The following is a 26,068-nucleotide window of genomic DNA, read 5'->3' as shown; positions in this document are numbered from 1 at the left end:
GAACGCTCAAATAGGTTCCAGGAGACATCTCAGGTCAGGCACACCAACGTAAGCAGTTTTCCCTCCTTATATACCCAGGTTGTTTACTTGCAGGAGAATAGTGAACTGTAGCAAGTTTCCCAGGCTGGGACATGCTGCCAGTCCCCCTCCTCCTCCTCTACAGAAACACATCTGAATTCTTCTTCTATACCACTGATAGTAACTAGGCAACTTTCAATGTCTTGCTGTTCCCAGCTGTTAGCGAGCTAGAGAAAAGTTATGTCTCGGGGGGGAAGGGGGCTTTTAGGGTGCTTGGGCCTAGAGCGGGGGCTCTTCATCGATCCTTGTGATCTTCCACTCCCCCGAGTTACCTAGGATCATGCCCAGTGACTCCAACACCAGTATAGGCTGTAGCTTATTGATAATGTGTTGGCCCCTTGGTAATGAATACACAACAGCAGGGAAATGCACGGTTCTGAGCAATTCTTCAATTCTTCAGTCCACTTAGGTGGAGTTGTAGAGGGTGTGGCTCACAGCCTAATATCATGGATTGGACAGCCAGGGGAGCAGATCACATTGGCAAATAGGAATATCCTTTTAGATCATTTATGTACAAAGCAACTTCCATCTCCTAGCACACACAGCAGTGATACAAGCTACCTGTAAAAGCGGCGAGGAGTCCTGTGGCACCTTATAGACTAACTGAAGTGTTGGAGCATAAGCTTTCGTGGGCAAAGACCCCCAGGACTCCTCACCGCTTTTGCAGATTCAGACTAACACGGCTACCCCTCTGATACAAGCTACCAGTGGAGCAAAAAGCACTGTTGGGTCCTAGTCCTGATTCTCACAGTCTGGATCTTCAATTCTACTGCCATCAGCCAGCCTCTACCACTGTCCAGCTGCTCCTGGTGGTGGAGGGCCTTGGACTCACAGCCCTGCCCTCTGCAAGCAAATGCCTTAACCCCAGCCCACTCCACCTCCCTATCTTCCAGGGGGTCCCTTATCCTGCTTTCCTAATGCAGGAGCTAGGTTAATCCCTGGGGCAGACGGTGTTAGCTGCCCTGTTGCTGGGTGGGTGGGTGTGGGATTGAGCCCACCATCTTGTGCTCCAAAGGCTGAAGCCCTAGCTCCAAGTTCACTGTAAATCCCAGTCCACCCCCCTACCTTCAGTGGGTCCCTTATCATGCTTTCCAAATTGGAGAGCTGGCTCCATTCCTGGGGTGGCCTGTGTTAACTGGCTATATTATTCTAGCTAGAAACCATCTTCCAAGCCTAGAAGTGCTCAGGCCTCAGGGGACTTCTCTCAGACTGATGGGATCTGCTCAGATTCACATCAGGGCCCTTCAAGGAACATGTGTGAAGGTGCTTCATATGAGACAGGAATAGTGTGTGTGTGTGTGGGGGGTTGGAGCTGGGCTGAGAGACATGCTGGGGGGCTTCTGGGGGCTAGGCTGGGGTGTGCCGGTTTTGTACCAATAGCAAGGTGGCAGTCCTATTTGCCAGCGAGAAGGCAGAGACTTCCCCTTAGACTGGGCGCCGCGGGGCTGTGTGCGGAGGCGAGGGCCAGGCTGCCCCAGCTCCGACCTGAGCACGTGCCCCTAGATAACTGCACGAGTTCAACCGAGGCCACGTGCTCCGGCCCGCGCCCTTCCGCTCCCTCCCAGGTGCAGAAGGCGGGATCACAGGGATGCTGCACCAACCACGCTCCAAAAGGGAGGAGTAACGAACCAGGCCGAAACAAGTCCCGGCAGCCGTGATTCGTGCAGCCAATGGGTGTACGCGTTGTATGATGGGCAGGCTCGACGGCCAATGGGCGCTAGCAAAAATGTGGCCGGGATAAGAACACCTAATAACGGAGCGCGTTCTATGATGGGCGAGAGCCACAGCCAACGGGTGTGACAAGCCCCTGAGGGCGGATTTCTAAAAGCCAATGGGTTTGCACGATCCGTGACGGGCAAGCTCCGCAGCCAGTGAAAGAGCTAGTGGGCGGTGCGTGCTGGGTGGCTAGCCGGTGCGGGCCGCCATTGTGGTCAGTTCGATCGGTATCGGGAGCGGAGAGCGGAGCCCAGCGAGCCCGGAGCAGGGAGCAGCCCCCCCCCCACGGCCGGCCCCAGTCACCATCACACTGCGGGAGGCGGCGCAACAGCCAGTCACCACCACCGTCCGCACCGAACAGCCGCCGCCATGAGCAGCGAGGCCGAGACCCAGCCGCCCGCCGCCCCTCTTCCCGCGGCGGCGCCCACCGCCCCCGCCGAGTCCAAACCTAACGGCGGCACAGGCAACGGTGGCAGCGGCCTGGCCTCGGCGGCGCCCCCCGCCGGCGGGGACAAGAAGGTCATCGGTGAGGGGGCTGAGGGGGGGAAGGGGAGGGGTCTGTGGGCGTCATCCCTCCTCCCCCGCAGGAAGGCGCGAGACCCCTGTCTGGTGCGCGCGCAGTGGCCGTTAGGCCCCCGCGCGCCGCTTGAGCCGTTGAGCCCCGCGTGCGGCGGCGGATGGGGGCGGGGCGGGCGCGGAGCCACTCAAAATGTCCGCCACGCGGGGCCTTTGTGTGAAACCCGCTTAGCCACGTGCCTGCCCGGGGCCCCCGGCGCGCGGTGCGGTGCGGCCCGGCCCGCCTGCCTCGCTGAGCCCGCGGTGGGGAGCCTGGCTCGGCGGCCCTGCGTGGGCGGGGCGTCACGTGACTGTCACGTTTTCCCTTTCAGCAACGAAGGTTTTGGGAACAGTAAAATGGTTCAACGTAAGAAACGGCTACGGCTTCATCAACAGGTGAGGAGCAAGGTGCCCAGGGCCAGGCCTGCGCCACGTGCGCCTTGCCCGGGGGAGGAGCGGCCTCAGCTGGGACCGTGCCTCTGTCACGCTGCTCGCCGAGCAGGCCCCCTCTGGCAAACGGCTTAGTGCTGAGGTGACTCGCCTGGGGAATGCATCTGACGAAGTGGGTCTTTGCCCACGCAAGCTTATGCTCCTACACTGCAGTTAGTCTATAAGGTGCCACAGGACTCCTCGTCGCTTTTGCAGATTCAGACTAACACAGCGACCCCTCTGATACTGGCCTGGGGAATGGGTTTGATGGCTGCTGCAGACCTTCCCCAGGGGGACGGTTCACTCTTCATGCCTCTTTCCCACCCAGCGCTGCTCTCACGAGGGTTGCTCTTCCAAATCCTTACTACTGAGTTTTCCACGAAAGCAGATAAGAAATCGAATGGTAGTAACGCCCGGTATCCCTCCCTAGAACAGCACAACTAAGACAGTGGGCTGTCATCATAGCCTCGTGTTTTGACATGTGGCCTGACGTCTGCAAGTGTTGTTCTGGTTGAGATTCTGGGTGGTATTTCCATGTAAACATTGGATCAGAATGAGATTATAGTTTCTGTAACCTTTTCACAGGTATTGTAGGGAATGTGTGCGATTCGAACATGACCTGACCTCCTGTCCCATTGAGCTTTTCACAGAAGCAATAACAGTTAAGATAGGTGTCCACTCTGTCTTCTAGATTTATTGTCTTGAAGTGTTTTTAATAAATTGGTTTCAATGGGGATATTTACTCAGTGTTGGAAGTAGTTTGATTTTTCATAGTTATCATTCTTTGATCCTTTAAGATGGTTTTTAAAGGTATAACACTTTGGTTCATGTTGTGTGTTAATACTTGTTTGATTCTAAGCTGTGTATAAATGTATACAAGTGATAAGCCTTAATAGCAGACTTAATTAGGTATTGATATTTGCATTAGTATTTTCAAAATTCATTTGACTGTAAGTTGGGATTGGTCTTGCCTAGAGCAGGAGGCTGGACTTGATGACCACCTGAGGTCTTTTCCAGCTCTATGATTCGATAAGCATAGTAATTTACACTGAGTTTACTTTAATTTTTAATTATTGTGCTCAGAAATGTCACTTAGAGTATGCTCTGTTTTCAGTGCCAACTGAACTATAAAGAGCATGCTGACTTACAAAGGTCTGGGTCAGTAGCTTTAAACTCATTTGGTTAGAACTTTTGTGCAAAGTTGGATTTTTAAATATCTTTTAAACACTATTACAAGGAACTTCTAAGATGGTCAATACTGCAAAAAGCTAGAATTTTCTGTATTTTGGAATTTCTTAACTTCGTGCATTTGATAGCACTTCATTTAAATACCATTTTCACTGTTTGCTTTATGCTGTCAATTAGCAAGGGAGACTGAGAAATACCTTATAAAATGCTGCATTTTAAATAAAACATTTTGCACAAGGGGTTTTCTGAATGAATTTTAAAATGTCAGCGTATGTTTTCTAAAGAATTGTCAGAAAATTAAAAAAACTGGATATAGTGTAATGTACTCAAAGTATTCTGTTGAAGTTTGGAATATTTTAAGAACTGTTAGTCCTTGTGATGGAATCTCTTGAGTGACTCAGCAGAGGTGCTTTAAGTGCTGGGTGCATATTAATAAGATGCAAAGTTCCTTTACAGCTCAATTCTGGAAGTTTTCTGCATGTAGAGCTCTCATTGAAGGCAGTGGGTGTTTTGCGAAGAGGTGGAGAATAATGCCCTTAGTTATTCTCCTTTCCTCCTTATTACTTTTCATAATCCATTTATTGTTTTGAAAGGTGTACAGTAGAACCTAAATTATTTGGGAGGCTCATACTATCTGAACCTGTCACTCAAGGTCATGTGAAATAACACAATAAGCAATTATAGACAACAGTTGACTTTATTGTACAAATAAGATGTTTGTTTACTTTTAGTGAGCCAGAGTGCACACACTTCAAGCTGCTTTTGCTAACTTCTCTTAATAGGATATGTAGGAGCTAGTGTTGACAAAGCAAACTACTTTGAATTCCTTATTCATCCTGGGTGCAAGTGCAGTGCTCTGATATGTTCATAAAGATGGCTGGATTATGTAAAAGATCAATATGTAATTGGCTTTGCGCACACATAATTCAGAGTTCCCTCTAAGATGCATGGCTTTGTAGGTGCCTGATGAGCCAATGGAAGCTATTGTGGAGGAGGGAAAGGTGCCTTTTCCCTGGTTGCAGTAGCTCCTTGCTAAGACTGGAGGAGAAACACATTCTCCTGGCTCCAGCAGCAGGGCTAGATTAAGAATGGGGCTTTAGGAGCTGCAGCCTGGGGCCCCATGCTAAGGGGGAGGCTTTTAGTCCAGGCACCTGGGCTGAAGCCCTTTTAACCTCTGTTTTATGGGCCAGTCCTTCCTGGCAAAGGGGAAGGGAGTTGGCTCTGCGTGCTGCTGTCCTCTGTCCCTGCAAATCCCTCACCTGTGAGCCCCAGCTCCCATTGGCAGCGAATTGTGGCCAATGGGAGCTATGGGGCAGGTGCTTGCAGGTGTGTGTGGAATCATCTGTTCATCCCACTATAAAATAGGAGTTGCCTCAGGTAAGTATCCCTTGTCCCAATGCTCTGTTCCAGCCTTGAGCCCCTTCCCGCATCCTAACTCCCTGACCCTGCATCCCAGCCCAGCATTCTGCCTTGAGCTCGCTCCTACATGCCAAACCCCTAAGTTGGAGCCTCCTGCACCCTAAAAGCTTCATTGCCAACCAGAGCCCTCACCCCCTCAATCCTGAGCCCCTCCAACACTGAATCCTCAGCCCCATCACAAATTGCCCCTGTGTAGAATTAATTTTATGTGCACCATTACGGAAGTAATGTGTTGCACATTACCTCCACATTGGTGCACATAAGAAAATTCATTCCATATACGGACAATAAAAAATTAGAGGGAACAATAGTACAGTTTATATTTCTGGACATTCATACTGTTTAAGTCAAGCAATATTTATGTGCAGCCTTTTAATTCTGTGGGTGAATCTTAAACACCAGACCAATGATGTTTAAATTGTAAATTCTAACAACTCTTGATCATTGCATAGGGTTATATAGTCTACTTGTAGGGAAAAGCTTCAACAGTTACATTCATTAAAGAAAATGTCACTATCAGAAAATGTAAATTAATCAAGGAAATCACAGCACATAGTTAAAAGACTTCTTTTCAAAATATTAACTAATATGAGTTGGGCAGTTTTAGTCCCTTGATCCTGTTACTTTAATGGGAAAAAAGCTTTGGGGAAATCTATTGCTTGTATTTAATTGCAGATTTATTAATTTTTGTAACTTTGATCATCACGTTTTAATGGAAAATACATGTTAACTTGATGGTATGGCTGCCTATTTTATGTATAGTCTTGTTGAATGTTTCTTAGTTACGATAAAAATTAGATCTTCAGTGACAGAGGTGGCCTCTTCACCTAAAAAAGGGTTGCACATGTTGATGTTGTATTTGAAACACCATGACATAGTCATAAAGGAGTATACTCTGAATATCCACAGGGAATAGACCTGTTGAGTAAGACCTGTTGCTTTTATAGTTTTTTCTAATCGTTTCAGTATATGGGTTGTGTAGTGCAAAGAGGAGATGTACACAATAATGAATAGTCTAAAGAAAAACTGAGCACTCAAACATATAATAAAAACACAGGGTGATTTCAGAGGATACCAAAAGATAAGTTTAAAATTGTTAAAGAAAATACTACTTTACATGATGCATAATTAACTTGACTATCTTATTCCCTGATACAGTAATATCACTTGAGGCAATTATTTTAGGAGTTAAAGTATTAGATGTCTATATGGCTAATGAGCACATGTAGAATTCTATTAAGGTTTGCAAAAGGAACTTTTATAAAAGATATAAATCTTACACTTCAGGGTGAGTAAACTTCAAAGAAGTGGGTTGAGAAGAAATGTTCCCCAAGGGGTGATTATTTTCATAACTAAAAAATTGCTGAATTTCTTGTGGCTTCCTTTGAAGCATTTGGTACTAACTATTGATGGGATATTGGATTAGATAGTCTGAGGCAGGGGTGTTAACAGATTAAAGTGGGCGGGGGCAGAGGGGAAGCTGCTCCAGTCCTCACTGGTTAACTGCATCATAGATGCTTGCTTGTTCACTGGTTAACCAGTTAAACTTTCACATGAACTTCAGAAATTTGTTTTAAAGTTCTTAATAGTGATTTTGACCCTGATTATGCAAACACTTGAGCACATGCTTGAGGATTGTAGTCCTATTTGACCCTGAGTCGAGTGACTTTCAGTGCACTGCAGTCTTTCTTTTAAGGTGGTTAGGGGAATTCTGATTTCTCAAGCCAAATAGGCAGCTGTTCAATATTTCAAAGCCAACTGGGTTGTTAATCTTGTCAGAAGCAGACACACATGACTTTGGCAGGTGGCTATGAGAATTCAGCACCATTATCCTGGGACAGTGCTTTGAGAATCCTGTTGTCCCAGCATCTGGGACGAGATGAGGTTCTGGGATTTCTAGAAAGATGTTGTCGTGGGACCCTGCTAGAAGTTTTCATCTTTCATATATTCTGATTAGTAAGTATCTTATTAACTTTAAGCATTACTAACTCATTGGTAAGGTGAAAATACTTGTGACCTTCTCCTTTTTATTGGCTCCTGGAATCTGGTGTGGAATGACTTTCAGGTTCTCTACCTCTTGACAAAGTAAAGAAGCTTACAATGCATTGCTTCAATTAGATGTACTCAGTTTGTTTTCCTGCTCCACTAACCCCTTAAGCTGCAGCACTCCTACCAATAGCAGCATGAAACTGTCATTTGTCCACAGAGTATGTGTTTCTCACAGTTGCCCCATAATATAGTTCTGACCTCATACATATTGTCAGTATGCTATTGGAGGTCGGTATGATTTTTATTATGACTATGAGTGGTCACCCAATTTAAGTTTATTAGGTGCTCTAAAAATATTGAGTGTTTCAAATCACAGTGACTAAGGGCAACACAGGGCGCATATACAACAAATTGGTGGTGAATCTATCATTAGATTTCACCCAACCTATGACAAAATATGCTTCTGTACCCATGTGCTGGTTATCAAGATAAAAATACAGTCCTCTTATGCATTATAGCCCTTGGCTCAGCACCAATATAAGTGGGACTCTGAGTGGTTACTGAAAATCAGATTACTCATATATAAAGTTCTTCCAATTTCAAGGAATCAGTCAGATCTTACCCAAATTATAAGAATGACCATATTGGGTCAGACCAAAGGACCATCTAGCCCAGTATCCTGTCTTCTGGCAGTGGCCACTGTCAGGTGCCCCAGAGGGAATGAACAAAACAGGTGATCTTTCCCCATTACTCATTCCCAGCTTCTGGCAAAGAGGCTAGGGACACCATTCCTATTCATCTGGCTATCACTCTTAGAGCCTATCACTCTTAGTCAATTCTTTAGTAACTAACAACTAAAGATTTAATATAAAAAGTTATAAATGTCTAGGGAAATACGTTACAATTGATTTTTCAGAGATTGTACATCGGGATCATAGCAGTCACTGGTGCCAACTCCATGAGTGCTCTAGAGTTGGAGTACCAATGGAAAAAATTAGTGGGTGTTGGAGCACTTTCTGGAAGTCAGTTCTCCCCCAGTGACTCCTGCCTGTCAATTTCAGGGCCTATCTCCTCTGCAGTCAGCTGTTCCATAGCATGCAGGAGGCTCTGGGAGGGAAAGAGAACAGCAGTGATGAGGTGTGTTAAGGAGAGGTAGTAGAACTGGGTAGGAAGTGGCAGGGGAGGCTTTTGAACAGGGAATTAGAAATCTGGAGTCTGTTGCTAGCTTGTAAAAGATCTCTGGATTCACCCATACAGATTGGGGATCATTTAGTTACCTGTTTAAGGTTCCTTGTTAGAAAATCAGTTTAAATACATGAAATAAGAAATGAAGGCAAAGCAATGATGGCCCAGTACAGGTGCATAGAAAATTACTAGTCCAATATAGAGTCCAGGGTCATGTGATCATGAAAAGCTTCTGGTAAAAGATCTTGTATTCGATCCCGTCTTCCTCACATATACTTACATAGTTGGCTGCATTGCAGGAGCAGCCACTGGAAAAGGAAGAGTAGTAAGCAGGATAAGTTTCTTTAATGGTCTCTAGTTAGTTGAATGTCCTTTCCCTAATGTGCATTTGTTGAGAGAGTGATACTCAGGACCACAGCATGTTCAATACAAACACATAGAAAATACTCATAACTTTAGCTACAAAGATGTTACACGCATATAAACAGAATCATACTTAGCAAATCACACTAGACTTAATACAGCTGCGCAATAATAGTGATACCTCTGGTTATCATTCCTTCCATCACATTTCAGTTCTAGGTGATGTCACACAGCTGTATTAAGACTACTCTGATTATAGAACAGACCTTGAAATGCTTATTTGCTGCTGTATTGCAGTAAATGTTCAGCCCTAATGTATGCACTTTCATTACAGTTTCTGAAGTGACTTTGTTCTACAGAATACCATTTGGGATTTTATTGCAGACGTGCTGACTTTAGTTGTACTGATCAACTTTTTCATATTTCTGACCTATATAGGTTAGAGATATTTAATATCGGTTAATTGAATGTTGATTAACCTCATAAATTCTTATCAGTTACTTGACTATTCCATAGTACCTGGGGGTGGGGCCAGCAGCCAGTGCACCCCGGCCCCCACTCCCAAGGATCCCCTTGCCACTCTGCACTGCTGCGTCTGTATCAGCGTGGGATGCCTAGCAGGAGCTGGTCTGTGAGGAGAGCCAGTTTAAAAACCAGCTCCCCTAGTGGACCGTCTGCCTGTCACCCCATGCTGCTGCCTTTGATAGAAAGGCAGCAGCCCCTGTCCGGTGGGGTGGAAGTCTGAGCTCCTAGACCCTGCACAAGCCAGTACTGAGCTGGGATGCCTGTCCACCTAGCTCCTAATAAACTTTAAATGCATAGCCACAGGGGGAGTAGGTCCTGGACCTGATGTGAGCCATGACTGAGTTGGGCTGCTGGCCAGCCTGCTTAAAAATGTACTGGTCAGGGGATGGGGCAAAATGCATGTAGTCTGTAGCATTAACTTAGAAGCTTTTGCTCATCTCTTAATGGACTGCACTATTACATCCCTAATATAGGTTCCATTTGAAATTCCTTCTCACTCCCACTGCAAATTTAACATGATAGTTACCTGAAGTGCAGCACATTCATGTCCATAAAGATTCATGAAATCAAGGAAGAGCTGGGTGGCATATGCAAAGCTAAATGAAGCTGAATACATAGTGAGCCTTTTCTCCTTGATGCTATCTGATCTATCCAGTTGCCATACAAATGGCTTATGCAGTCTTCTGTGCAACCCCGGTGTACTGAATGGTCTCCCTGATTTGATCCACAAGGCCAATAGCCTCTATATTCATGTCCTGCTGAAAGACCTACAATTGATGTAACGTGTAAGAGAATTAGCTGACAGTGAAAATTGTGAGTGATTGGGGAATAGCTCATAAATTTTTATTTTATTTTATTCAAAAAAATCAGCAAACCTCCATTAAGAATAAGGATGATAGAGTGTTTATTTGGCTAATTGTGTAGTCAATACAATTTATAGTGACTACATGATTAGTTGTGATAAGGGGATCGTTTTGCAGAGCTGCAGTAGAGGTGGCTCCTGGAGTAGGTTTGAGCTGAGTTTGAGCATTCCTGGCTTTGGGAACCTCCTGCGCTAGTGGCTCAAGCAGGAACTGCTCAGTCCCGGCTCGTGGCGGGTCCAGCAGCCCCTGCTGGTGGTGCCCGGAGCTGGCTGCAGACAGGCTGCTCTGGCAGCAGGAGGGCCCAGCTTCCTATACCCCTGCTGCTTATGCTTATTAGGAAGTGGAGTAGTCGACTACTTGCTTACATCCCTAATTAAGATGCGACATGACAAGTCACCAGGTTCATCATGCTACTCTTTTTTCAGAGGATTGTGAACTTAATGGAAAAGCACTGATCTTTGGAAAGTATCTAGACATTGGGAGCATTAATCGATTTTAACCATTACTGTGCTTAAAATTCCTTAGAACTTGAATGGAGAGAACAATTGTATCTGTTAGGAAATTAGTGAATTACAGGGGGGGGGGAGGGGTAAACATTGTGGGAAGTGATTGAAAGACTATGCAAATGGGGATAATGAGTACACCAGAGAGGGCAGGGAAGGATTCTTGGATCGGAGACCATCAGACATCTCAAAGGGATTCTTGTGCTTGCTTTTAAACTAAAGTACCCTGAATGCTTGAACTTTTTTTTTGAAAATTACTTGTGATGTTTTTAAAACACTTTTACTTACTATGTAAGCTGATTAGTTTGATAGTGCTACACTCAAATCCCATGCTACTGAAAATTGAAGTGGGGAGAGGTGCTCAATGTGTGACACTTGAGTTAATGTTCTTTTAATTTGAACACAATAGTGCAGTTAAGGACACAGTTGGGGGAGGAGGAGCATCTGATGCTGACACCCAGTGTGGTCCTTGGCGGCAACTCAGAGTTAGCATTTGGCCCTTAGCCAAATCTTAGTAGATTTAACGTATGTGCTGATTTTGTTACACACCTCTTCTGAATCTGAATTTTATTTTGTCTTACAGGAATGACACCAAGGAAGATGTGTTTGTACACCAGGTGAGGGTTTTTTTTTTCAGGTGGTAGTGCAAATACCTCTTTTTATTATGCTAACTTGCTAAACTATACTAGTTGAACCTTAATTGAAAGGAGATGGAGCATATTGGCTTCTGCATTCACTTGAAGTTCTCCAAAGTTATTTGCATAACGCTGTGGATTTTCATTACATTGGTACCAATTTAGAACATCCTTATAGTTAACATTCCCAAAGTTTCCATTTGTTTACATATTTTCTACTTAACTTGAAAATTGAACTGTGCGCAAATTTACACATCAAATGCTTAAAAAAACCCCAAAGGATGATTAAGTAGTCCGGGGTGAGAAGCGTAATTCTATCCATTGGTTAGAAACTATAAGACAATAAATGGCAAACTCACAGTATGGAAAGAAGTAAATAGTGGATGCAATAGAAATAAAATACCCCATTTAACTGGTGGAAGTTGCTGCAGGGCATTAGTGAAAGCTAAGTAGGATTTAAAGACTGCTTATGCGAATGAGTGCTTGCGCTCCCATCTCAAAGATTTTAGTCAAATATGAACTTTAATCCCTTAAAGCATAAAGCAATTCACACTTGTTTAAATATTAACTAAACCAAAGGGCAGGCTGTTCTATAATGAACAATACCTTCCTCTGAATATGGGTGGGTGCCTCTGCATTATGATAATGCCCATGTTCTATGCATAGGAACACATCTATGTTCCTATGGAACACTTCAGTTTACTTGGCAGCTCTTGAGCATATTTGCCGTAATTGCCATGATTCTTGTAAATACTAAAGGGAGCAGTAACACCTGACAATTCAGAAGGCGTATTGTGATATAAAAGGACATTGCTATTATTTTAAGTTGGCTAGTAAGTTTTGATCACTATCCTAGTATGTCCTGAAATCTTCCAAAGAGTGTCAGGGTATTTCTACTCTTCTGTTTGCAACTCGGTTCCATCAAGGTCAAGTGGGAAGGCCCAAGAGCAACAGTACCAGACTTCTAGTGCATGAAACAGGAAATACGACTGGTCAACAAGAAAATAGTAACACTTGACTATATGCGAAGTTCAAAAAATGGACAAACAGTAAATAAACTAAAATTCAGTCTCTAATTACAGTAGATGTTTCACAGTCTTTATACATTTGAGCTATACTGATGCTCAGGGCTCGCCAAACCGCTGCGAGCCCCGCTCGCCAGCCGTGCAGATCGCCCAATCCCACCTCTTCCAGATTCTATATAAGATTTAGTTACTAGAAGTTTTTAAAAATAAACATGACATTTGATGGTGGTCTTTTAATGTAGATAATGAGTACATGCTAACGAGTAATCAGTGTAGATGCAATTTGAAATATAAAATCCTATAAAGCTTCAGGAAAATATAGGTTCCTTTCCAGGCTTGTATTCATTTGGGTTCTTTTCATACATCTCTTATGTGAAGCACTTAGGGAGACAGGTTTTCCTGGTGTCCTCTTACACAGAATACTAGATCTATAGACTGAAAACTTATATATTGTTACAGTGGATTTCTTTCCCTTTAGGTGTATGAAAATACTGGGATATGGTCAATGCTGTTTTATTTTCTGAACTCATGCTTGTGTGCTACTCCTGAGCTCAGAAAGCAATTGGGAAACAAAATATGGTTTTGTGAGGAATTTGTATGTACTGAGCATTTATAGGATTTATTTAAAAAAATTCTGACTCTCGAAAACTTGGGTTTTTTTCAGTATATAACTGTGTAGCCTGTTTGAAACTATAGGATTGTTTCTGTAGTAGTGCAAGTTTAGACTTGCTAATCTTTATTTTAAAATATACTCAAATATGGGGATGAATGCTTTTTTTGATCAGGGTGTGAACTAAAGTTTTTAAGCAGTCATTCAATGTTGTGGCTACAACTGACTTAAGAGGCAAGCAGTGCTTCAACTTCAGGCTGTCTTCAAGTTAGAGCTGAGATGAGATCAGGCAGTTAAGTTTTCCTTATCTGCAAATGTACCTTTGTGCGTGGTACTTACCATGAAGTTTTACATTAGCTTATGCAGCTTAATTTTAGACCTCAATATGTAAGTGTCCTGTGTTTAAAAGTGGTGAGTTCTCATTCCAGTGACTTCAGTGGGCATTTCATGTGCACAATTCCTCTTGGGGGGGAAAAAAGGCCACTGGTATGTAACTTGGGGGCCATATTTGGCTGTATGCTTTTTTAAAAAATAGTCTGTGTTTTGAGGATCAGTATGGTGCCCTGGAGTCCTAAACACAGAAATTCCATTGATAAAGCAAACTTTTCTTATAAGTAGATCGAGAAACTTCACAAAAGTAAATATTGAGACTATTAAAATATTCCTGATAATAATGTGGTTTTCAGTTTTAGATTGCCTTACCTCTTTTTTTTATTATTATTATTATTCTTCAAGGCATAGCAGTTAAGTGGAACAAAGATTGCTGATATTCATGCTCCTTGTTTTCATAGTACAGGCAGTCCCCGGGTTACGTACAAGATAGGGACTGTAGGTTTGTTCTTAAGTTGAATCTGTATGCGAGTCGGAACTGGCATCCAGATTCAGCCGCTGCTGAAACTGATCAGTTTCAACAGCGGCTGAATCTGGATGCCAGTTCTGACTTGCATACAGATTCAACTTAAGAACCCCAGGCATCCCCAAGTCAGTTGCTGCTGAAACTGATCAGCGGCTGATTCCAGGAAGCCCGGGGCAGGGGCTTCCTGTAGTCAGCCACTGGTCAGTTTCAGCAGCGGCTGACTTGGGGATGCCTGGGGCAGAGCAGCTGGGGTGCTGCTGGGTTGGTCCAGTAGCGCCCAGAGCGGCGCTACAGGACCAACCGGCAGCGCCCCAGCTGCTGTACCACAGGCGTCTGGAGCAAAGCCGTGGAGCATGGGGGCAGTGGGACAGCCCAGACGCGCCGTGGCTGTCCTGCTGCCCTCAGACTCTGCGGCTTTGCTCTGCTTTGCTCCCCGTCCTCCTGGTCTGCAGACCAGAAGGACGGGGAGCAAAGCGGCGGAACACGCGGGCAGCGCACAGCCCAGACGCTTCTGGGCTGTCCGCTGCCCGCGTGCTCCTCCGCTTTGCTTCCTCTCCCTGGTCTGCTGGATCCGCATAACTCGGGGACTGCCTGTACTGGACATGGGCAGGTTATTTGCTATACCAGTGGTACTCTCATAATGCGACTCAGGAGACACATTTGCAACCACCATTTATCAAGAGCCTTGTGACTACTGTATCCCCTGTGCATCATTCCTCCAAACACACACAAAATATTAAATATGTAACTATAAATAACACAATATACTCAATTTTCTGTGCATCAAAAACTAAATTTAGCTAATTCATTATTTGCAGCATGCAATAGAAGCATGAGGCCTGTCTTACTGTAATTGAGGTCCAACCAACAACGCTGAGAAAAGCACTCCAGAACAAGGCAGTAAATATGCAGCAGACCGTAACCATATGCTTTGTTACTGCTAGCCTAGCACCCAGACAACAGTTTGCACAGAAGACTCAGGGCTTGGGAATGGGAGGGGGAGCATGGCGCTCCTTGCAGGGTTGGAGGAGACTTCACACACTTCCCTCTCACCCCCCAGGCCGATCAGCGTCCGGGGGTGGGGAGGGCAGCAGGGCCTCCGTGGGCCGGATCAACTTGCTTGGTGGGCCGAATCCAGTCCCTTTTGCCCACCCCTGATCTAGGCACACTCAACAGTGAATTTTGACCCATATTCATGAGAGCAAATCCCTTTCCGTTATTTGGCCACTTCATCCAGGAGATGGAGTGCAGCCTATGGAGATACAGCAAAGCTAACGAAGTGCTGCCTATTGCTGAGTTTTTTTTTTTTTATAAATTCTCACTCGCAATATTTAGTGCTGGAACTTAGTCACCAGATTAAAGCACTAAGCATAACCTGCCTTTTTTAGCAGTTACAGAATGCGGAGGAACAATGGGGATTCCCTCCTTCCTGAGGTACAGCAAATCAGCTCTTTGACATGCTGAAAGAGCCACAGGCTATGCCTGAAGAGCCATGTGGTTCATGAGCTGGGGACTTAGCATCCCTGTTCTATAGTAAACCTGCCTGCTCTGTTAGTGTCAGACTTACAAGAACCCTTACAGACTAGTATCAGTGGCTTGTGACACTCATCTGGTAGGTCTGCCTCCAAATAATTTAATATTTGTTGCATTTTATCTTAAGATACATTGGATTGTTGCCACCGTAGTTGAAATTACATGTTACTGTAGGGCAGTTTTGGGATAACACTTTTTTAGGTTTCATAGGAGAAAATATCCAGCATATTTCTGTTGAAACTAAAAGTTAATTTACATGCTTTCTTGAGCTAGAAATTCAGCTTCTCCCAAGGAGAACTGAATATTCAAGTATATCCATAATCTAGCAGTCTCTGCATTTTATGACTCTAAAGTTAAATCTGGAATATTGTGTTACTAGACTGCCATAAAGAAGAATAATCCCAGGAAGTACCTTCGCAGTGTAGGTGATGGAGAGACTGTGGAGTTTGATGTGGTGGAAGGTGAAAAGGTGAGCCTATATCTAATGTTAGTCTCAGAAAAAAAATGACTTGCAGTCTGGGCTGACGTTTGGTGGCTTCTTCGGAGTAGATCATGGGGGGGAGGCGGCTTCTGCAGATGGGGCCTGTCTGCAGCAGGCCCAGTTGTCAGGAGTATCCTGTCTGGGATATCGGGGTGGGGGGGGGTGGGAGCAGCAGGCAGGGACTCTTCCGACTGGGCTGTAGCAGCCCCTGCCTGTGACCACCCCCTTTAATCCATAAAAAGGTTAAACATAATGTTTACCTGGTTAATCAATTAAACTGGGTTTTACATTCTTAATATCTAAGGAGTTTAAATTTTTTTCTCGCTTTACAGTGTATCTTTGATCAGTTATTCCTGATTTACTTATATTCTCGTGCCATAACTGATTCAGATTTTTGTTTCTCTTGTGATCATTAATTTTACACTGTTTTTAGGGTGCAGAGGCAGCTAATGTTACAGGTCCTGGTGGAGTTCCAGTACAAGGCAGTAAATATGCAGCAGACCGTAACCATTACCGACGGTATCCACGTCGTAGGGGTCCTCCACGCAACTACCAGCAAAATTACCAGAACAGTGAGAGTGGGGAAAAGAACGAGGGATCAGACAGCATGCCAGAAGGGCAAGGCCAACAGCGCCGTCCCTACCGCAGGCGGCGGTACCCACCTTACTATATGCGTAGACCCTATGGGCGTCGACCACAATATTCCAACCCTCCTATACAGGGAGAGATGGTAGAGGTAAATTTTGTATAGCATTTGATATTGTAGTACCTTGCATATAATGATTGGGAGTGGTGGGGAGTTTCATCTGCCTACATGTGGGCTGTTTGGTTTGTTTCCTTTGGCTGTGTAGATTTAGCAATACAAATGAGTTTAAAAAGTAGAAATCTTGTTTGCTGTCAGTTTAAAAAAATGCTGATTTAAATATGAAATGTGAATCAGTTACTTTTCAAATAGTTTTTTAATTTAAAGATAACCACCTAAACTGGATTCCACATAAAATACATCAGTGTGTCCCCAGGACCTCTTTGGAGCTTACCAGATACCTTGTAAGGGGTCCTCCACTTACCCAACAAAGTTTCAGGGTGCCAGACTTCCGCTATGGCAAATTGTGACTTCTGACTAACTGGTTTGTCATTTAATTCAAGGCTTCTCAACTCCCCCACCCCTTCCTATGACCCAGCTGCTTTCCACATATAAGAGCAAGGACTGAAGTTGGGGACTAACAAGCAGGGTACTTGCCTGGGGCCCCAAGCCACAGGGGCTCCTGCAAAGCTAAGTTGCTCAGTCTTTGGCTTTAGCCCTGTATGGCAGGGCTCCAGGCTTCAGCCCCATACAGTGGGGATTTGGCTTTCTGCCTTGGAAATCCCCTTTCAGCCCCCCAGGGACCCTGGACCCCTGGTTGGGAACCAGCATTTTAGGTTGCACTTATAGCTGGTTAAGTCATATTGATGTACATTATTTCAGGGTGCTGACAACCAGGGTGCAGGAGAACAAGGCAGACCAGGCCGACAGAATATGTATCGGGGGTACAGACCACGATTTCGCAGGTATGCTGCAGATCAACTCCTTATATTATGAAATTTTGGGAATGTGCTGAAATATAGTGGTCAGATGCTGCATCGTTAAGCCTAGCTTGATTTTCAGGGGTCCTCCTCGTCAAAGACAGCCTAGGGAGGAAGGAAACGAAGAAGATAAAGAGAACCAAGGGGACGAGACCCAAGGTCAGCAGCCACCTCAACGTCGGTACCGTCGTAACTTCAACTACCGACGCAGACGCCCAGAGAACCCTAAACCACAAGATGGCAAAGAGACGAAGGCAGCCGATCCACCAGCTGAGAACACGTCCGCTCCCGAGGCTGAGCAGGGCGGGGCTGAGTAAATGCCGGCTTACCATCTCTACCATCATCCGGGTGGGTATTCTAATTTTCTTTTGAGAATATTATGCTATAATAGCTCTTTCTAAAGCTTTCTTTGACTTCTAACCTTTATGCATTTCTTGTAATTGGGGCTGTTAAAATGCATGTAACTGATTAACTGTGTAACGGCTGAAAATTTCAGCGTTAAGAAGCAGCCAGCTCACTGGGAGCCGGTGTGCATTTAAAAGCTGGCTCCCAGCATACACCAGCTCCTGCCTGCCACCCCGCTCCTGGGGCCCTGCTGCTGCCCTGCACTACTGCCTCTGATATGGAGGCAACAGCACAGGCCAGGCAACTCCCCAAGAGCCGGACCATGAGCCACATGTAACCATTTGGGTAACTGATTATTGTTTACCTGTTTAAACAGTTACACTCTGCATCCCTACTTTTGTAATTAAATTTGATTTAATGTAAATGGACATGTTGGGTAACATGACTAGAATAGTTTGCAGGTTCAAGTTCTTTCAACACTACAACTGTAAACTAGTTAGAGGACTTAGTTGCAGAAGGTTTCTTATTTCTGGTTGGGACTTTAGCCATGTCCAGTACAAGGCAACTCTTGGATATGTTCAGTGTTTTAGCCTGGTGACCTATAGAGCTCTCATCTATGCTGCAAATAGGCATCGTGTAACTGCTGAAGTGGTTGTAATGTACTGTGAATGAGATCTTAATTACACCTACTTTATATGGAACAAATATTGAAATAACATCTACAAGGAAAAGCAGCATTGTTTGCTAATTCTGTGAAAGATTAACCCTATTCTTGATGGACTTTTGGCAGAATTATGTAAGTAGTAGGTTAATGGAACATTGTTGTGCTTATTCTGTATCTTAGGTTCTCCACTGAAAATAACTAAGTGCTTTGATGTGGTCTGAATACTGGCTGGAACACTGACTACAAGGTCACAATAAACAGCAGTGTTGCGACTTGAGGCTGATGTTCTAGTTGGGGATATTGTGTATGTATTGGAGGAGAGAATAGCAGCAGTACATTAAACATCTAGATAATGCTAGATTGAGGACTTGCTAAAATCATCTAGTATTGAGGAATAACCCAGGATACTAGTGAGATGCAGACAGACTAAGATTCAATTTGGAAAAAGTAATAACCCCTAGAGCCATGGTGTCCAGCCAGTTCTGAAGCTACTGCTACAGTGAACTAGCCACACTCAATCAGCCAGGTAGCCACATGTAGGTAGAGGCTAACATGTTGGACACCATAGCTCTAGAGAATGTGAAATTGAATCTTGAAAAAGACATAGATATATAAGCAATCAATTAAAAATGAGTCTGCGATGTAGTATTTGCCAACAAAAAGCCAGTGTCCTGTTTGGCTGCACATGCAAGACCCACATCAAAAAACAGGGAGGCAACTAGCAGTGCTTGGTGTGGCTGCCCTTATAATGCATTCACTTTTGATAATTAAACTTTTTTTAGTTATCATGGGAATAGGCTCATTTTTAGGACCATCACTATTTCCTGCCCTTTGTTTTCCTGACTCCCAACACCTGCTTTTCTGTGTCTCTCCTCATTCCTTATCTTTATATATCTTCTGTTTGTTTCTTCTGCAGAATCAACCTCTAGTTGCCACCCTGTGGACTCTCACTCATTCTGTCCACTAAAAAGATTACAATGAAATAGTTAATGTAGACCAGTGGTCCCCAAATTATTTGTCACATTCCCCTATGATGTCATTTGACTGCTCCCCTGGGAACCAAAATGCAGGACAATGTAGCACTTTAAAGGCTAAAGCTGGCGCTGGGAGTGAAGCTGTGCTCAGAGTTGGGGCAGAGCTGTGTCCTAGGGGGACAGGGCTGGGAGATTCTTCTCCCTGCTTCATGCTGGTGTTGGGGGATGGCCTGGCCTGGCTTTGCCTGGGCCAAAATCCCTTTTCCCCCTTCCAATGTTCCTATGTTCCCCTTATAGGAGCACATACCACAGATCGGGGACCACTGATGTAGACACTAATTTGTCATTAGTCATAACTCTGCAGAAGGATTAATGCAAGAGGTTTGCACCTGGGCTACTGTTTAAGGCCCTGTGATCCAGAAAAGCAAGACTGAATGAGTGTCTGGCATTTAGTTCCTACTCTCAAGGTTGTATTTACCACCACAAGGGCTGGAAACTCGTTAAATGAAAGTTTAGATACTGTTAAATGTGCATGTCTAGTTTGATTGGACACCACTGGTCTAGTTTCCAGCAAAGAGCTTGCTAGTAGCTGATAGATGTGAACTTCTGTAATTCATCTCAGAAGGTGAATCTTGACACAACACTGAAGTCAAATAACCACTTTAGTTTCTTCTTTAACATGCACAGTAGTGCTGTTACTGGAAGATCTTGAGGTGCTTACTTAAGATTTGCAGAGAGAGTGCAATCAGGTTCTTTATTTCACACTTCTCCCCCAGAAAAATTCCTCGGGTGTGCCTAAATGGGAAAGACTCAGTATTGAATGTCTTTTGGACAGCAAAAGCCTCAAACTCCCACAATTGCTAGAATGTTAGTCTTTCACCTAACAATCTGAGAGATGTAACACAGTGAATTGAAAACCTGGCACCAGTGTAAAATCAGTTTTGATACAACGCTCAAGTAACCTTATACTGAACAGCTCTGGAAATAGAAGATGGGAATGAAGGGAGAAGTGGAAGTGGGCTGCCACATAGTTTAGTACCAATTGTTTCATAGGACATAAGAGATAAGTGGCTTCCTTGCAAAATGTAGGCTTGTTTTGATAATTGTAATAAGTGTGCAGTAAGTAAAATAGTGGCACAAAAGCAACCGAAGGCCAGATCTGAGTCTCAGCAGTGGGGAAAATAGCTAAGCAAGCACATCTGTGCACCTTTCCTAAGTGTTCCAGGAATCCATGTTGAATTATTACTGCACATAATCTTGACACCAGGAACACATGAGCCTGCAGCAAACATCTTTGACGATCTTTTTTCTTTTTCCAGTTTAGTCATCAAAGAAAAGAATATGAAATAAAGAGAAGAATATGAAATTCCAGCAATAAGAAATGAACAAAAGAATTGGAACTGAAGACCTTAAGTGCTTGCTTTTTGCTGTTGACCAGATTACTTGACTATCTGCATTATCTATGCAGCATGGGATTTTTATTATTTTTACCTAAAGAGTCTCCTTTTGGGAATGACAAACACGTTTTTTAAAGGCCTGTTTTTTCTCAATACACCTTTAAAGGTTTTTAAATTGTTTCATATCTGGTCAAGTTGAGATTTTTAAGAACCTCATTTTTAATTTGTATGAAATGTACACCTGATTTTTTCAAGTCAAACTGCAAGCATCTGTTAATAAAGGTCTTAAAGAATTGCTGTGTGTTTGTCTGTTTCAGCTTTGTGTTCCCCAATACTGAAAGGTTACAGTCTCATAAGGTTAGATTTACTAGATCAGTGTTTCTCAACCTTTTTAAAAAGTACCTCTCCTCCCGCCCAAAAAAGTACCCCCCCCCATACCTACAGTTTTCAGCCACAATTTTTTTTCTACTGTTGCTACACATTTGTTTAAACAACTTAATTGTAGCCGGGCGCGTGACGACATTTTTGGGTATAAACTGAAATTTGGATTTTGTACTTTTAACAACATACCCCTCCCCAGACTTCTCTCGAGTACGTCTAGGGGTATTTGTACCACTGGTTGAGAAACACTGTACTAGATAACTACCACACTAATACTAGCTGCTGTCATTTTGGATTACTTGGTGGTCCATCTATCAAAAAAGCTCGCTCAACTCTTGCCCCTGTGAGCACATCTTTATATCCAAAATCCAAGTACTTATTCATTCTGTAGTCAACCACTTGACACTTCCACAGCTGAAGCCCAGCCAACTAGAGATCCTTGGCATATCATTCAATATTTCCCAGTCTTTTAGTGACTCGTAGTCTCAGTCTTCTTTCACATGTACCAATTGGGGAATGGGCACTGAAGTCTGCTAGGAGACCACCTCCTGGTAGAGGAACCTAGGTTCTTCTTCGAGTGCTTGCTCATGTCCATTCTGATTAGGTGTACGCGCGCCACGTGCACGGATTCCGGAGCTTTTTTCCCTTAGCAGTATCCATAGGGCCAGCAGGGAGCCCCCTGGAGTGGTGCCGGTATACTGGTGCATATATTCCCCTGCTGGCCCGCCCACCCCCTCAGTTCCTTCTTACCACCCATGACGGTAGCTGGAGCATGCTTCAGGCTGATAGCCTATCTCTTAGCAGCTTATTTCTTATCTGTTGTATTGTAGTTCTAGTTGAAGTTTTTATCTAGTTAAGTAGTTAAGTGTTGTAAAGATTTAGTTAGGGGAGCAGTGGAACCCTCCCGTGAGGGGAGGGCATGCCAGGGCCCCAGGGCTTTAAACCCTGTGCTTCCTGCTCCAAACCTATGCCCTGCGGAGATCCCCACTCCGACTGCCTAAAGTGTCTGGGTGAGGCCCATCGAGCTGAAAGCTGCTCTATCTGTATGAGCTTTAAGCCCCGGACCAAGAAGGAGAGGGACTCCCGGCTGAAACTCCTGCTAATGGAGTCGGCACTGCAGCCTCAGAGCGAAGAGCAGCCTCACTGTGCCCGCAGCGCACCGTCGGCGGCACCCCTGTCGGACAAGGCACCGAGGCACAGATCGCAGTCCCCGGTGCCGAGGGCCTCCAAGAGCTCGAGGGGATGCTCGGTAGAGAGGAGTGCCCAGAAGGTGTGCCCTAAGGAGGGGCACCTTTCTTCTAAGTCCTCCAAAAAGAGGCGCAGCCCGGACAGGGGCAAGAGCCCGGGGCAGCCTGTGGGGCTAGGAGAGGTCCGTTGGCCCTCCACCCCAGAAACTTTTGAGGCGGCCTGGGACCTCATTCACATGGCTGTGGATGAAGGGGAGGGCCTGGCACTGGCCTTAAGTGCCCCCCAGCAGGCTATGGCTGGGTCGTGGGACCCTCTGGGCGAAGGGCAGGCCTCAGTCCAGCAGCAGTTTTTCCCGGTGCCGGGACGAACGCTGGCACCGACCCCGGGCCCCTTCCCGACGGCAGCGGCACTGGGAGCGAGTGCGCTTGCGGTGCTGATGGCACCGGTGCAGGGTCTGGTGCCGCATACGGCCCCCTGGGCGGTGCAGGGCCCCGCACCGTACTATGCGCCATCTGCAGTGCTACAGCAGGCGCCCTGCATGGCACCGACGCTGATGCCTCTCCCGGCACCGATCCCTGCTTACACCTTGGGAGCGCAGCAGCAGGGCGCGGTGCCGCTGCACATGACGGAACTGGAGGGTTATGTACCGGCCTATCAAATGCAGCTGGGCGCGGTACCACTGCAGCAAGGACCTCCGCTCATGCCCCCACCGGCACCGCGTGTGGTGCACAGGGGCAAGCCATCGGTCATGGCAGCCCAGCGAAGGGTGCAGGCTTCATCGGCCCCTCCCTGGTCAGCATCAGAGTACTCTTCGGAGTCGGAGGCCGAGTCGGTGGCATCGGCTAGGTTTTCATATAGGTCACGGCCCTGTCATAGGTCCCGCTCATCGGTCAGATCATCTCACCGGAAGCCGGTGGACCAGCAGCAGTGGCAGGGGCAACCCCAGTGGGCTTTCTGGACGCCCTGGGCATACCACCAGGCCCAGGGGCCTCTCCTTCTTCTTCGAGTGGTCCCCGTCAGTGCTCCACTCTAGGTGTCGGGCTTGTCCTGGTGCCGCTGATCGGAGGCTTTTCGTAGCAGTAGTCGGCCGGACTGCGCATGCGCAGCAGGCTTCGCGCGGTTTCTTCAGTCACGTGGTCCGGCCCTTCCGCCAGTTCCTTTCAACTGTCCTAGGTTGCTGACGGAGATCGGTCTCTCTCCTCAGAGACAGCTCCTTTCGATAGAAAAGTTAAAAACTGTCATGAGTTTTCCTCAGTTTATAGTTACAGTTAGTTACTTAGTTATTTGTTAAAAAAAAAAAATCTTAAAGTTGGACGTAGCTAGTTCAGCCTACTGTTCTTTCTAGTTTTCTTTATCTTTAGAGACACAAAATTCAAAATGCCTGGTTCACCGGGGTTTAAGAAATGCTTGTTATGCAAAGACCCCATGCCAGCATCCAACGGCCACGACGCATGCATACGCTGCTTGGGGGAGTCCCATGTGCCGAGCAAATGTGCTCATTGTTCCAAACTAACGGCCAGGGCATGTAGGGACAGGGATGTGAGGCTGAAGCTCATGCTATTTGATAAGGCTCTGCAGCCTTCTGAAACGCCTCAAGGAGATCCCTCTAAGAATCGCAAGAGGACGTCTCCACCGCAGAGCGGGTCGACTCAAAAGAGAGCGAAAAGAGTCTCCCCGGCACGATCTCTGGCCGCGGTCCCTCGATCTAAAATCAGTGAGGGTGACCAGCCAGGTACCTCCGGAATGGGTTATAAACCTACGCAACAAAAATCGGACAGGAATAAGTCGGTGGGACGGTCATCTTCAGTGCCGGCACAGTCTACTCCTGCCAAGCCTACCAGGCAACAATTGGCACTGAAAACTCAAGGGCGGCAACCTATCGGTCTGTCCGACCCTAAAATGTCGGCACCGACGGTGCGGAAGCATACTACGGCACCACAGCTGGCACTGATTCAACCAGCGGCACCGACAGAGCAGGCGGCACCGATGCACCGAATACCCATGGCACCTGATGCGGTGCCGAGCGGCAGTCACACCTCGGTGCTGGGGGCGGCACCGCAAGTGGTTAAAAAGGGGATCGCGGCACCGGTGGACCGCAGCAGCTCGGTTCCGCCTAAGGCACCGGAGAGTCTGTTAGCCTCCCCAGCAGTATCGCTGCAGCACTCTCCAATACTGCTTTTGGATGATGATGATGATGATCACATCTCCAGGCATTCTCCTGTCGAAGAGCCCTGTGCCATGCCTTCGACGGTACCTACAAAAGCCCAAAAGAAGTAGGTTCCTCGAAGATCGTCCCCTTCGCCATCACTGATATTCTCGCCGGCACCGTCTCCCTCCCCCCGCGATACCATTCTCCGAGGGGACCTCGTTATCATCGCGCCTCACGTTCTCCTCACAGCTACTCGAGGCCGCACTACACGCATATCTATAGGCACCCTATACCACATTTCGAGATGCATACTCCTAGATCTCGCTCACCAACTCGTTCACCTTCGAGGTCCTATGGCAGCAGATACAGCGCTGTCTATTCGTCCAGGAGACCATCTCCTGACGGCTCCTATCGCCATGGAGAGATAGAGACTATTCTCCTTATTCCTACATAAGGTCTCGATCTCCTCCTCATTCTTGCTGTTGCCATATCTCGCGGCATAGACACCAGTCCCCAGCAGGTTCTTTGCAACAACCGGTTCAATCCCCAAAGGTTCCGGTGGCTGCTCCCTCGCCTCCTCCTCAGATGTCTGATCCTGAGGAAGGTCAAATTTCGGACGAGGATGTTCCTCCGCATGCAGTATCTCCAGCTGACGCTGCCTCATCCTCTCCAGACGAGGCGGTATTTCAAGGAGACAATTCACCCCCGGACGACGGTCGGGAATTCCAAGATCTTCTTAAACGAGTGGCGTACACATAGAACGTTCATATGGTGGACGTTCAGACGAAGCAATAAAAGTTACTTAAGAACTTGCACCCCAAACAACAGTCTAGAGCAGCACTCCCAATTGACAAGGCGATTCTTGAACCAGCCTCAGAAATCTGGCACACCCCAGCCTCTGTCCCACCTACGTCAAAGCGGGCGGAGAAAAGGTATTTCGTACCTTCCAAAGGCTTGGAATTTCTTTTTACACACCCCCAGCTGAATTCCCTTGTAGTAGATACAGCCCTTAATCGTGCCAAGAATCTGCAGGTAAGGAATGCGGCAGCAGAAAAAGAGGCCAAAAAATTAGACATCTTCGGGAGGAAGGTCTATTTGTCGTCTACCCTTCTTCGCATTGCCAATTATGCGGCACTGCTGTCCAATCACGGGTTTGACAACATTGCCAAGTTGGCAGGGCTGGCCCAGAACACCTCCGAAGAGGATAAATCCATTCTTCGGGCAGTGGTACAGGAGGGGGTATGCTTGCTCCCGGGCCAATCTGCAGATAGCCATAGATGTTGCGGACACGGCCGCGAGATCAGTAGCCACCGCGATATCCATGCGTAGGGCTTCATGGCTGGTTGCTGCTGGAGCTCTGAGAGACTTGCAGGCAAAAGTCGAAGACCTCCCGTTCGATAAATTGAAATTGTTTGCTGATAAAACGGATGAGGTGCTCCACACCGGAAAGGACT

General features: G+C 46.0%; 1 protein-coding gene across 3 annotated transcripts; it reads left to right on the top strand.

The window, feature by feature from the left end:
- Window positions 1-2,003: 2,003 nt before the first annotated feature.
- On the top strand, window positions 2,004-21,193 carry YBX1 (Y-box binding protein 1). Of its 3 annotated transcripts, none has more exons than XM_075906712.1 (8): window positions 2,004-2,320; window positions 2,682-2,745; window positions 11,397-11,430; window positions 15,852-15,941; window positions 16,387-16,689; window positions 17,419-17,501; window positions 17,587-17,864; window positions 20,824-21,193. In XM_075906712.1, exons 1-7 carry the CDS (start codon window positions 2,164-2,166, stop codon window positions 17,831-17,833), a joined length of 978 nt encoding a protein of 325 aa, XP_075762827.1. In that variant the 5' UTR covers window positions 2,004-2,163; the 3' UTR covers window positions 17,834-17,864; window positions 20,824-21,193. The 3 variants fall into 3 exon arrangements, with proteins under 3 accessions (XP_075762827.1, XP_075762825.1, XP_075762828.1); XM_075906710.1 differs by having other exon boundaries at window positions 2,006-2,320; window positions 20,819-21,193; XM_075906713.1 differs by having other exon boundaries at window positions 2,008-2,320; window positions 17,599-17,864; window positions 20,819-21,193.
- Window positions 21,194-26,068: the final 4,875 nt, after the last annotated feature.

This window comes from Pelodiscus sinensis, chromosome 23 (assembly GCF_049634645.1).
Source record: "Pelodiscus sinensis isolate JC-2024 chromosome 23, ASM4963464v1, whole genome shotgun sequence".
NCBI classification, from domain to species: domain Eukaryota; kingdom Metazoa; phylum Chordata; order Testudines; family Trionychidae; genus Pelodiscus; species Pelodiscus sinensis.
The sequence above is the reverse complement of the archived record's forward strand: the minus strand, read 5'-3'. Positions and strand labels throughout refer to the sequence as shown.

What these genes read in the sequence shown, in the direction of transcription:
- YBX1 (XM_075906712.1), top strand. Translation starts at nt 2,164, where the DNA reads ATGAGCAGCGAGGCCGAGACCCAGCCGCCCGCCGCCCCTCTTCCCGCG. An exon ending in TACAGGGAGAGATGGTAGAG is followed by an intron (nt 16,690 to 17,418) that starts GTAAATTTTGTA and finishes ACATTATTTCAG; the next exon opens with GGTGCTGACAACCAGGGTGC. An exon ending in TACAGACCACGATTTCGCAG is followed by an intron (nt 17,502 to 17,586) that starts GTATGCTGCAGA and finishes CGTTAAGCCTAG; the next exon opens with CTTGATTTTCAGGGGTCCTC.